At 49.5% G+C, this 12,333-nt stretch overlaps 1 protein-coding gene across 2 annotated transcripts in view; it reads right to left on the reverse strand.

Annotated features, from left to right (window-relative positions):
• Window positions 1-232: 232 nt before the first annotated feature.
• IRF5 (interferon regulatory factor 5) overlaps window positions 233-12,333 on the reverse strand; it is a 61,754-nt gene continuing 49,653 nt past the window's right edge. For both annotated transcript variants that reach the window (XM_029615835.1, XM_029615834.1), the window contains exons 6-9: window positions 10,682-10,990; window positions 9,218-9,607; window positions 7,615-7,733; window positions 233-7,471 (exon numbers count right to left, since the gene is read on the reverse strand). In XM_029615835.1, the coding sequence (XP_029471695.1) occupies window positions 7,220-7,471; window positions 7,615-7,733; window positions 9,218-9,607; window positions 10,682-10,990 (1,070 nt within the window). In that variant the 3' untranslated portion in view covers window positions 233-7,219. The remainder of the gene's footprint in view (window positions 7,472-7,614; window positions 7,734-9,217; window positions 9,608-10,681; window positions 10,991-12,333) is intronic.

The following is a 12,333-nucleotide window of genomic DNA, read 5'->3' on the forward strand; positions in this document are numbered from 1 at the left end:
TGTAGATGGGTTTAGAAAAGGATTGGATAAGTTTTTGGAGGAGAAGTCTATTACCTTCTATTAATTAAGTTGACTTAGAGAATAGCCACTGCTATTACCAGCAACAGTAACATGGGATAGACTTAGTGTTTGGATAATTGCCAGGTTCTTATGGCCTGGATTGGCCACTGTTGGAAACGGGATGCTGGGCTTGATGGACCCTTGGTCTGACTCAATATGGCATGTTCTTATATCCTGCTGCTCTGCTTCATTAGGTTATCAATCTGGTGTCAACAGAATCTCTGAATGCTTCCAACGCTTGTTTTCCAAGTCCTGGACCTAGGGTCAGTAAGGAACTTAGCACTCCTCCTCCTTACCATTGATGGGAAGAATATCCAGTCAGATGGACACACTCTGATTTCTTTTCAAAGCTATAGCATTCAGATCGCCCTCTGTTTATTTATGTAAACCATTGCAGGAGCTGAATCTTCTGCTAAATGCCCTCATGGCCCTTCTTTTTCAGCCATTAGGGGTGCATGTACTTTTAACCTTTTAGCAGCCAGAAGAGTTTGTGAATTTATTATAAGCATTTTATCACCACACTACTCCCTTTTATTAAAATTCTTTTTCAACACAAAGCTGGTTCGAGAACTGATGCTATGCTTATTCCAAAAGCCTATTTACATTTTCACATCAATCCCATACATCATCCTGTCCTTCAATTCCAATAAGAAAAAGGGACTTACATTCTGTTGCTGCTGAAAGCGCGTTCACATTTTATCTACATTGTGCCAACAATCTGTACTAGGCAGTCTGAACAAGACAGACTGACCCTATAGCTTCTACAAAGGTTTTTTGTATTGAGTACAAACATGTATTGCTTATGCTTATAAAAATACAAAGTTTAATTGATGGCCTTCAAACTTGGTTAGAACTCATTCTAGGAGATGAAATGCATCCTTCACCTTAAAGGCATCGGCCTAAGCCATTTGTAAAACAGTTTGCAGTTCATTCCCTTCAGCTTGTAGCCACTGTTCAACGTCCAGCAGTTACTGGTGTGTTGCCAGTTCTTTGGGTTGAGTGTTTGAGGCTCTCGGGGATGGGCTGGGGGTAGGGATAGGACATCATATAAAAACTAACAATAAATAAATTTGCACAGAATCACTCAACCTTGCACCATTGACAAATGGTCTCCAGCTGATGGGCGTTCTCCAAGCTGCAGGAATTCCTACCCCTTGAGGCACCACTGGTAAATGCTTAGGACTGACGTGCAGTGTCAAAGAACAGAAATGTTGTCTTATCTTGTTAATTCAATTTCTAGTAACCGACACCCTGATCTCAACTGCCAGAGTTCTTATAAGATTTTATAGAAGTCTGCGGTTTTCAAAATTGTACTTGCGGGTGATCTTTACTGCTTTTTGTGTTATGTGCTAGGGCTGCGCATTTGCTAAAATTGAAACGAATGAGACCAATTTTAATTTGTTCTGAATGTAACAAATCAAAAACAGCCTCCTATGAAAATAGTCCAATAGTATTCATGACATTAAAAAAAAAAAAAGAAGGGCCACCCACAGCACTGGAAACTCTTTGCCACCCAGCAAAACACGAGTCCAAGGCCCAGGCCTGCCCAGCTGAGTCTCCCCATGACCCCCCACTCCTGGCCTATAAAACTAATCCAGTTCAGGCCTTGGTCCAGCCTGGCTGGGGCTTACTGGACCCCTCCCCCTATTAAAAAGTGAAGGGGTCAAGGAAGGCCCACCCCCACTTATCCCCTTCCTGGGTCCTGAATGGTAAAAGCCGGGAGCAATGCCCACTTGGCTCCTGCTCAAGTCCTAGTTCTTTAAAAAAAAAAATGGAACCAGCTGCCTGAAGGATGACGCCAAAGTGATGTCACCTTGATCCTTCCACGGTGCCGTTGATGCCATTTTGGGGTGGGGCTGCACCCCACACTAGTTCTGGCTACAAGGGAGGAAAGTGCCAACGCCAGAGCCTCCAGGCAGAGGGGACCCAGGTGGGAGCGAGTGGAGGTCACTCCTGCCCTTTACACCCCGTTTCCCTGGAAGCGCGTAGGTGGAGGCCAGGGTGCGAGATCCCTGGCCCCAAGCAGGAAGCAGCAGGCCCCAGCCAGCCCAACTTCATTTTATGGGCTGGGAGGGGGTGTTAGAGGAGCCTGAGGAGGCCCAGATGATAGATTCATGTTTTTTTCAGGGTGGAGGCTTGTTTTTGGTTTTTATTATTTTGTTAGGTTTTTTTTTCACATTTTAATGTTGCCAGTGACTCAAACCAAAAAACAAATAACTCCCCCCAAAAACCAAAAAAAAAATATGAGTAGAAATGAAAAACTGGGGACTGAACAATGGATTGTTTTCATTTTTGAGTTCACCCAGACTTGTTACCGTTACTTCAGGGGGCTTTTAGGTGGTGGCAGAAAGGTTGAGCCGATGACATGGAAGTCGTCATTCGTCTGCTCCAAGCCACCTGTCTTGCACAAGCTATGGTTGAGACCAATGTGACAGTGACGAGAGAAAGAAATGTCAAGATAAGACAAACTTCCTCTGTCCACCTTTGTCGTGGATTCATTAGACTATCTTAATGAAGCAATGCTCTGCTCAGCTGATATTAGAGGTTGCATTGCTGTAGTTTTTATTCTGTAAAGCAAACTAAGCCCAGTGCCAGAATTCCTAGGTTAAAATGTGATTTCGTTTTTTCTTAAGCAGGTGGCTCCTGTGACTTTGGACTTCCTGTTCTATTGGAACTGATCGCTATTGGGCTACAATGTCATGAGCCTGCATTCATAAGTGGCTGGGGTTTTTACATCTCCTTCCCACATGAACCCAGCCAGTGCAGTGACGGTCCTCGGCCAGGGGTTACAAACCACAGCTCGCTCTGAGCCGTGGCTAATGTGAAACCTAAGGCTGACGCAGGCTAGTCCTGATGAGCAATGGCAGAGACTCCCTCTCCAGCAACTGTGCACACTACCTCTGTCGCATCTGCAACTAGCCCCCAGCCTGAACCCAAGTATTCACTGCGACAGTGTCACATATCTGCCAGGCCAGACTTAAACATCGCATTTTACAATCATGAGAGGGGATAAGTGAGAAAGTAAAACTCCAGTTAGGGACAAATGTGTGATAGCTTTGGCTGCAGCAGCCCTGACCTGTGTGATACTAGGAGAATTATTTCTATTGTTTGGGGGGGATGGACGGACAGTAGATGTGGCCTAGATGGATCTCAGTAAAGCCTTTGACATTGTCCTGCACCGAAGACTGGTGAGCAAGCTAAGCCAGTCTAGGAGCACAAAGAAAAAAATTATAAAAATTGGGCAAGAAGTTGGTTGAGCAACAGGTGCGAGTATGGTGGTTAGTGAAGTCCACGCTGGTGAAAGAAAGGCGAGCAAGCAGGATGCCACCGCGTTCAATTCTAGGCCCAATCCTCTTCAAAATCTTAATAAGTGACATTGTGGATGAACAAGAGAGGAAAGTGTGCCTGCTGACAGACATAGAAATGTGCAGCCCAGCAGCCATGCCATGCTGGAGGGGGGTAGATAAGATGAAAGATGACCTTCAAAAAGTGCAGTGGTCAAAGGTTTGGCAACTTCACTTTCATCCAAAACCATGCATTTGCGGTACAAAAATTCAAGAGCAAAATAGCATGCTGGAGCAGAAGAACTAACAGTCACTGACAAAGAAAGAGATGGGGGGTCATCACCTCCGATGATCTCAAGGCAGCCATTTTACTGGGGCAAGGCCATCAGGAAAACTAATAGGGCATGCAGATGCATAAGAACACGCCATACTAGGTCAGACCAAGGGTCCATCAAGCCCAGCATCCTGCTTCCAACAGTGGCCAATCCAGGCATAATAGAGAAAGGGAAGTAATATTTCCTCTCTACAGGTCTCCAATGAGACCCCCACCTTGAGAAACTTGTTCAGTTCTGGAGACCTCTATAAGAAAATATTGAGAAGGTGACAGCTCTTTAAAGGAAAGCCACAAAAACAGTGCCAAGCCTACCCTATAAGCCATACACAAAGAGAATGGAGAAGCTAAAGTTGCACTTGGTAGCAGAAAAAATGAACAGGGGAGATATGATACTACATTCAAACATCCAGCCCTAGAAGGAAGCATCTGCCATAGAATGAACTGCTCAAGGACAAGGGGGGGTCATCCTATGAAACAGAAGGGAGCAGGAGGAGGCGCAAAAGGAATGTGAGAAAAACACTTTTTCATGCAGAACATAAGAAATTGCCATGCTGGGTCAGACCAAGGGTCCATCAAGCCCAGCATCCTGTTTCCAACAGTGGCAAATCCAGGCCATAAGAACCTGGCAAGAACCCAAACACTAAGAAGATCCCATGCTACTGATGCAATTAATAGCAGTGGCTATTCCCTAGGAAACACCTGGAATGGACTTCCAGTGGAGAATATACAGGTCCTAGTACGTGTGGGACCTTGGTGGCAGGATGGACAAGGAAGCGCTATAGATAGATAGAGTCTGACCTGTGACAGCACAGCAGGTAGGCAGACTGGATGGACCAAGCCGTCCTTATATGCCGGCTTCTGTGTTTAGCTGGTGTTATCTGAATACTGGGGGCAGGTAGGGGTGACAAGAGGAATGGTTTCACTTTAACACAAACAGAACTCAGTGCAATAAGACATGAGTAAACTGCATGCTGAACTTAAAGCACATGTTCTTTCCTCGCACACTACCAAAAAAAAAAAATATGGTTACCCAAAAACATGCACCCAAGAATATGCTTAGCATGCACAAAACGATTTAGGTGCTTAGAAAAAGTGTGACGTGCACACATTATGTATTCTGCACGGAAATCCTGCTTACTGGACCCAGCTCCAGAGACTCAGCCCCAAAACCTTTACTCCACGTTCCCACCAGAAGTTACATTTCCAGCATTAAGAAATCTCTTCGCATTGCAGAGTAACAGCGAAGGCCTTGATTAACAGGGGATTTGTATGGAGGAGTACTAAATTGTCTGCACAGTTTTGCTCACATTTGTGCACACTTTTTTTGTGTGTGCTTATCTCCTTGTTAAAGTGGCAGTTGTTTGCACAAAAATGTGCACAAATGTGAGCGAAACTGTGCAAAGAGTACCTTACTGCCATGTAATTGTTTTCTGAAAATGTTACTCAGCGTCTGGAGAGAGATTCTTGTAAATGCTCCAGACTCTTTGTTGCTCTTGAACTTTGGTGTGTCAACCTCAAATAAACATATCTGAACATAAAAAAAAATGTGCACAAAACCACTCATGCCTTCGTGCACGGGGGCTTCGCTTCCTGGCATCCTCTCTCTGCTTCCTGTCAAATTCTGTAAACGCTGCAGCGCACATTCAGAAAACAGAACAGTGCCTGCAGCTGCCCTCATTCCAGGAAGAGGAAGCAGATGGAAAGCGGACATCCTGAGCTTGTGTGGGTGACCCAAGATGAAACCCAGGTTAGGAAGACAGAGCGGCAAGTGCAATGGAGGCAAATTCCAGTTCCCCAGAGCTACAAGCATGCCTGGTTGTTAGGATAACCAAAAATCTGTAAACGAACTATAATTAGAGTTACTCAATGCAAATAGCCTCAGAAGTCCTCATGCCGGCGATGTGAATGCCAGGCTTGATTGTAGCCCCGAAGGACTGGGATCTGGCTTCTCTGCTTTGTGGCCTTGCCAGCCATAAACCCGAAGCAGCTTGGCTCTAACAATATTCAGAATAAAAATCGATTTGTGCCAGCTCAGTGGCGCAGAGGCCAGCCTGCCTGGGCTGGGGGATTCTGTGGAGGCCGGAGGCCGTAGGCCGTGTTCACAGCCCATCGCTGAATGGCATCACCCACTGGCGAGATTTAGGATTGCATGAGTATTGGATTGTGACAGGAGTAGAGGAGGAAATAGGAGGAAAAACCCCAGATAGATGAGAATGAAGGCTCAGGTACTGCAGCCCAAGTTCAATTGAGCTGGGCCAAAAATATTATGGGGCCAATTTTCAAAGGGTTTAGGCTCGTACCTTTTGGAGTTAGGCTCCTAAATTGGCCCTTTTGAAAATTAAGCTCCTAGTTTCCATAAGGACCCTAAAATGTAGGTGGCTAAGAGGGTGGGGAAAGTTAGGAGATTAGAACCGATTTTCAGAACTGAGCACCTAATTTAGGAGCCTAAATCTAGAAACATAAATAGCTTGCCAACATTTAGGGGCCTAACCTTTAGGCCCCTAAATGTATGTGAATTTTCAGCTGAAAATTGAGGACCTTAAGTTTGGCTGAAAATAGGAACCTAAATTTAGGAGCCAGGCTTTTTATGAAGATCAGCCCCAATTAGAATGACAGAGTAGCATCTGGGAGCACTTGTGCTGTTTGTCACTCATTCCCACCCCATCCCAGTGCCTCTAATTGGCCATTTGGTCATGTAGATATGGCAGCCTTGGATGGTTCTCCTTTTGAGTAACTGGATTCAGGGTGCAGTCTCCTAGTAGGCCTATTTTGAGACTGTGACTTATTCTGTAACATGCAAGAGGGTGAAGAGGAGAAACTTTAGTGTGGCTCTCCTGTACCAGTTCAGGGACATGCACAGTTTTGGGTGCCTTTTGCAGAAGCGGCCAGATCCTATAGGACTTCGCCAAATCACGGAAGCGTTCATGTGATGTGCTCACCAAAGGCATGTAATAAAAATTAATATTTATCCTATGGACAGAGTTGAACTGTTAAGTCACAGAATGGCCTCAGATATCAAGATAGTGTGAATCCTTCTTGCTGGAGGCCTGCTCTAAACAGCAACTTCTGTGGCAGAGTCTGGCAGCACGTGACACCAGGCCGGAGGTGCAGGACGGAGCCCAGAAAGTCTCAGCACTCAACATTCTGGGGCAAGGGAAGGAGTTCACACGCTGGTGCCACGTGCTAGCTAAAAGCATTAGCAAGTCCCGAGGGTACTGGATTAGTTTATTCTTTAGGTTTCAGCTCTGAAAGTGTATATTAGGTAGGAATCGTATGGGCCATGTGACACAGTGACAATCCTCTGTCTCTCAGCTGTGAAAGGCAGTGCCAGGGTAGATGCAACATGTCCTGTGCCCAGGGCTACTGTACCTTGGCAAGGGCAGATATAGTCCAGCAAAGTCTTGCCCTTGACCTGTTTTCACAGGTTCCTCTCTCTCTCTCTCTATTAATAAAAGCATCTCATTAGGTAGGGTTCATTTTGCCTACGTTGACACGCGGCGAGTGCTGGAACATGACCAGTCCGCTAGGTCTTGCGCAGTCATCACTGCATGCTGCTGGTTTGCATGGGCCAGGGTCCCGACTCAGGTGCCTGCACCGGATTGGACGCGTCTCCATGAGCTGGTGGCACCTGGGGTGCCTGCTGCGTTTGCCAGAGCTGGTGGAGCTCCTTGAATTGCTCCACCATTTTGTCTTTCAGGTCCGGATGTGAGATCTGAAGCCGGATGCTGTCAGCTGACCAGGACAGCTCTCCTGAGAAGATCTCGGACAGAATCCGGGCAGCCACCGGGATCACCTGCGGCAGGAGCAAAAAACAAATGGGAATTATGTACTCAATACAGGTAGCTGCAGAGATCATGAGAGAGAGAGCGCGCTAAGGCACAGAAGGACCGACGGTGAAATAATGTGGCCAAGGACAGAGCAAGGAGATTCCTTCACCTGTACTGTAATGAGCTTTTTCTCCTTGGGTTTCCGATCGGGCCATTCTTCTCCAAAACAGAAGAAAATTTCAAAGGGTGGAGTGGTGCTTGCCTGTCCCTTCTGACACATGATCAGCTCTGGAGAAAGAACACATCAGAGTCCTCCTAAACTCCATTTTAGGTTCTCATCATCCCCTGTAATAACCTCCACATCAGTCACTGTAATATTCTCCCACCCCCATAACACACTAACTCACTCGCACATGCACACGCACGCACACACACGCGCGCACACATGCATGACTGAGGCAGGGCAGCCAGAGAAGCCTATCCTATCAGCCGCCCGAGACTGAGGCAGTGCCCGTCCTGCCAGGTGCTACCACTGAGAAGTGTCTAAGCCTGCAGGCATCATGGAAAAAATGTTTAAACATATGGAGCCACTGTGTTAATCTCTTGCATAGCCCAACCCACAAGATTTGAAATGACCTGCACCGTGTCTGCAGGCTTAGACATTCTTCAGCTGTAGCACCCGGCGAGATGGGCACCGCCGGCAGAGCTCCAGCTGCCACCCCAGACCCAAGGCTTCCCCCATAAGGAAGACTGAGGCACGGGAATTCCAGCCCTGTACACACACCCCTCCCCCCCACCCTCTGCACAACCCCCCCCCTGCGACAACTCCCCCCCCATACCCTCTGCACGCACCCCCCCCCCTGCCACAACTCCCCCCCCTCACCCTCTGCACGCACCACCCCCTACCACAACTCCCCCCTACCACAACTCCCCCCCCTCACCCTCTGCACGCACCACCCCCTACCACAACTCCCCCCCTCACCCTCTGCACTCACCACCCCCTGCCACAACTCCCCCCCCTCACCCTCTGCACGCACCACCCCCTGCCACAACTCCCCCCCCTCACCCTCTGCACACACCACCCCCTGCGACAACTCCCCCCCCAACCTCTGCACGCACCACGCCCTGCACCACCATCCTCTGCAACAACTCCCCTCCCTCCACCTCTGCACACACCACCCCCTGCGACAACTCCCCCCCCTCAACCTCTGCACACACCCCCCCCTGCCACAACTCCCCCCCCCCTCAACCTCTGCACACACCACCCCCTGCGACAACTCCCCCCCCAACCTCTGCACACACCACCCCCTGCGACAACTCCCCCCCCCTCACCCTCTGCACGCACCACCCCCTGCCACAACTCCCCCTCCCCTACCTCTGCACTCACCCCCCTCTCTAACCCATCAAGTGCATGTGCTAGGTAAGCAGTAAAGTAGGACTGGGGACGAGGGAAGGGAGGGTGCGGTAAGTAAATAAAAGTGCAAATTTTATGTTTAAACATCATTATGTTTGGAAGCTTCCACTATTTTTTGTGTCATTGTGAACTGTGCCAGTTGGGCCTTCTTTGGTGCTTTGCACCCCCTGTGTTCTCGTCAGGTGGTGCTAAAACTGCTCTGCCATTGGTTGGTGCCTTATGGTCACGTGACGCCGAGCATTCTCGCTGTTCTCTTTCTGCCACAGGTGGGGCGCTCCCCCCGCCTCCCCCCCCCCCCCCCCTTCCCTGCAGAATCCCTATCTGAACCGGGAATCCGCCCCCTGCTGGGCCACCTCACCATTCAGAAAGCTCTCCAGGCTGAAGAGTTTAATTTTCTTCTCCCGCTCAATAGGGTTGGGGCCCACGTGGCTGGGGGCGCAGGGGCCGGACCAGAAGACCTTGCACTGGCACAGCCGGATGGCATAGATGTCCTGCCCCTGCAGCTCCAGGATCAGGCCGCGGTCCATCACGTCCAGCAGGTGGTTGGTGTAGTAGCGCTGCTTGTCGTTGGGAATGCTGTCCGTGCTGGGGAAGCGCACCTGCTCCAGCGTCATGGGCCCAAACAGAGCCACCTGGTCTGGCGTGGGCTCCAGGTTGCTGTAGTACAGGCGGCAACCATGGGGGTTGCTGACCGTCAGGCACCCTGCCTGCTTCCCTCGATACAGAAACTTGATCTCCAGATCGGTCACTGCAAATGAGTTGAGAAAAAACAAAAAAAAACAAAAAAAACCATGATTGCAGGCTTGTTCAATCGCCCCGGTAGTCCTTGTAGTGTTCTGTCTTGGTTTGCATCGACTTTTCAAGCAATCTTTTTCTCAATGGGTTTATTAGGCTGAGCAGCTCGTTTTGACTCTTTGTGGTGGTTGTCGCTTAAAAAAAAATACCCTTGCATCGCAGCCATCCTGCAGGAGCACCCAGAGATCTGCATTAGATGCAGGGGAGGGCACAATGTCTGGCGTGGGGAGATCTTAGGGATCTTTTCCTTCTCTACTGCTTACAGGCAGAACTGACACGCTGACCTTTTGTCTTCCCTGCCTTAAATCATTTACACATTTTGTCGGAGGAGACAAAGCAGTCAGACACCTTCACCCCACCCCCACCCCCCTCTAATATGATGTTCTAAACCAGGAAGCCATACAAGAAAATACATGCAAGTACAATTAATAAGCTCTTCTGAGCAGGGATTGACTAGGTGAGCAGACGAGTATGAGAGGCACAAGGAAAGGAAGTTAACATGTCCAAGGTCATTGCGAGTGTCGGTGGCAGGACCTGGACACACTGCACCAGGACCCCTGAATTAGCAAATGATGGTAACAGGGTTTGAACACTACTGGCCTGACGGCCTAACCTATATCCCCGAGCCAAGCAGTCAGAAAGGTGACAGGCATCTGCACCCCTGTGCCCACCCCCTGAGTTACCAAGCCAAGAAGGGGCAGGCTCTGCGCCCATTGCCCGAATCATCCAGTCCTATAGGGGGAACACATGCTGCACCCTCGTGCCCATCTCCTGCGCCATCAAGGTGCAGACGTGAAAGTCTCTGAATCCTTTTGTCACTTACTTGAACTCTCACCTTATATTTAAGCCATTTGCTTTGAGCAGCATTAGCCTCACATTGGCCTGGCACTGAAAGGAAATGAAGTTTCCAAGACTTCCCGGACAACTAACCTGGTGCTGTCCTGGTCACGGTAACTGTGCCAGGGCTATGACATCACACACTGTGTGTCAAAGAGCCGAAAGGGAGGGGGGGAGGGGGACATCTTACGTGGCAGCATGTGAGGACTGATGAGCAGGTCTGGGATGAGCTGCACCATGGGCTGCAGAGGTCCGTCACCAGGGGGCAGGGTCCCAGGGGCGGGAAGCTCGCCTATGCTTCCCGGCACTGCCACGGCCTGCGGCTGCAGCTCCACCCCGGCAAAGTTCACAGAAGACGGAGGGGGAGGGGCTGCAGGATGGACCAGCTGCGGCTGGCCCATGGGATGGAAGGGCTCGTTCACGCACGGGCTGGAGAACGGCAGTTCCGGCTTTATCCACATATAAGGGGGTGGGGGATTGTCCGTGCTGTGACCAGAATCTGTAAAAAAAAAAAAAAAAAAATTTAAAAAACTTTAAGGAAGACCAGGGCGACATTTTGTGGCAGCAGCTCACAGGAGCATTCGCAAAACCATTCAGCCCTGCCTCGAAATACTCACAGGAGCAAACTTCAGTCAAACCAAGGGAGATCATATTTTTTTTTAAATAAAGAGTAACTTACAATAATATAACATTTTCATTTTATACATAACAATGCCATATCTGGATCGATAAAACAACATACTATTTTCATGCATTTGTGTCTCTGTATCCATTCCGTCCTAGAGACGAGAGGCTCTGTATTCCTGCCCCCTCCCCTGAGCCCTCCAGTCCTAGAGGCCAGAGGCCCTGTAGCCCTGCGCCCCTCCCCCGAGCCCTCCAGTCCCTAGAGACGAGAGGCTCTGTATTCCTGCCCCCTCCCCTGAGCCCTCCAGTCCTAGAGGCCAGAGGCTCTGTATCCCTGTGCCCCTCCCCCGAGCCCTCCAGTCCTAGAGGCCAGAGGCTCTGTATCCCTGTGCCCCTCCCCCAAGCCCTCCAGTCCCTAGAGACGAGAGGCTCTGTATTCCTGCCCCCTCCCCTGAGCCCTCCAGTCCTAGAGGCCAGAGGCTCTGTATCCCTGTGCCCCTCCCCCGAGCCCTCCAGTCCCTAGAGACGAGAGGCTCTGTATTCCTGCCCCCTCCCCTGAGCCCTCCAGTCCTAGAAGTGACAGGCTCTGTATCCCTGTGACTATCCTCAGAGATGTCCTTTTTTTTTTTTTTTTTTTGTTATTAGCTATGTAGTTTCCACTCTGAAACATTTTAGCAGGTATCTTCCTTTTTCATCCTCTATCGTCACCTTGCCATCACCTTCCGTCAAATTCTTTCAGGTCCTGACTGTCTTAAGTTTTATTTTCCCATAGATACAGAATGGGAGAAAAGTCTTAGTAAATCCGGCCTTTGATCAGTCGCTTACCTCCATATCCACCATCAGAATTTGGAAGCTTTACTTGCATTCTGGATAATTATCCATCTATTTGCCCAAATGCTGTGCGTTTTCCTAATGGCAACAAAACACCCCTAGCACTGAGAAATGGGAATTCCTCCCCTCACCCTGACTCCGAAGCTTCCCAGACGCTCATCTCTGAGATCTGAACACACACAACGCCTCAGCCCCCTACCAGTGAGAAGGTGGGGGGAGGGGGCGGGGCGCTAGCGTGATGTCACACCCCACTGGACCCGGGGCTTGGGGTACACATCAAGCAGAGAGGAATGCATGTGAGGTCCGATGAGGTGGTCTGGGGTGAGCCGAACCACCTCCCTGCAGGAAGGTGGCCCTCAGTGCTTGTACCAGAGCCAAAGTGGCCCC

Source organism: Rhinatrema bivittatum, chromosome 9, assembly GCF_901001135.1.
Source record: "Rhinatrema bivittatum chromosome 9, aRhiBiv1.1, whole genome shotgun sequence".
NCBI classification, from domain to species: Eukaryota; Metazoa; Chordata; class Amphibia; order Gymnophiona; family Rhinatrematidae; genus Rhinatrema; species Rhinatrema bivittatum.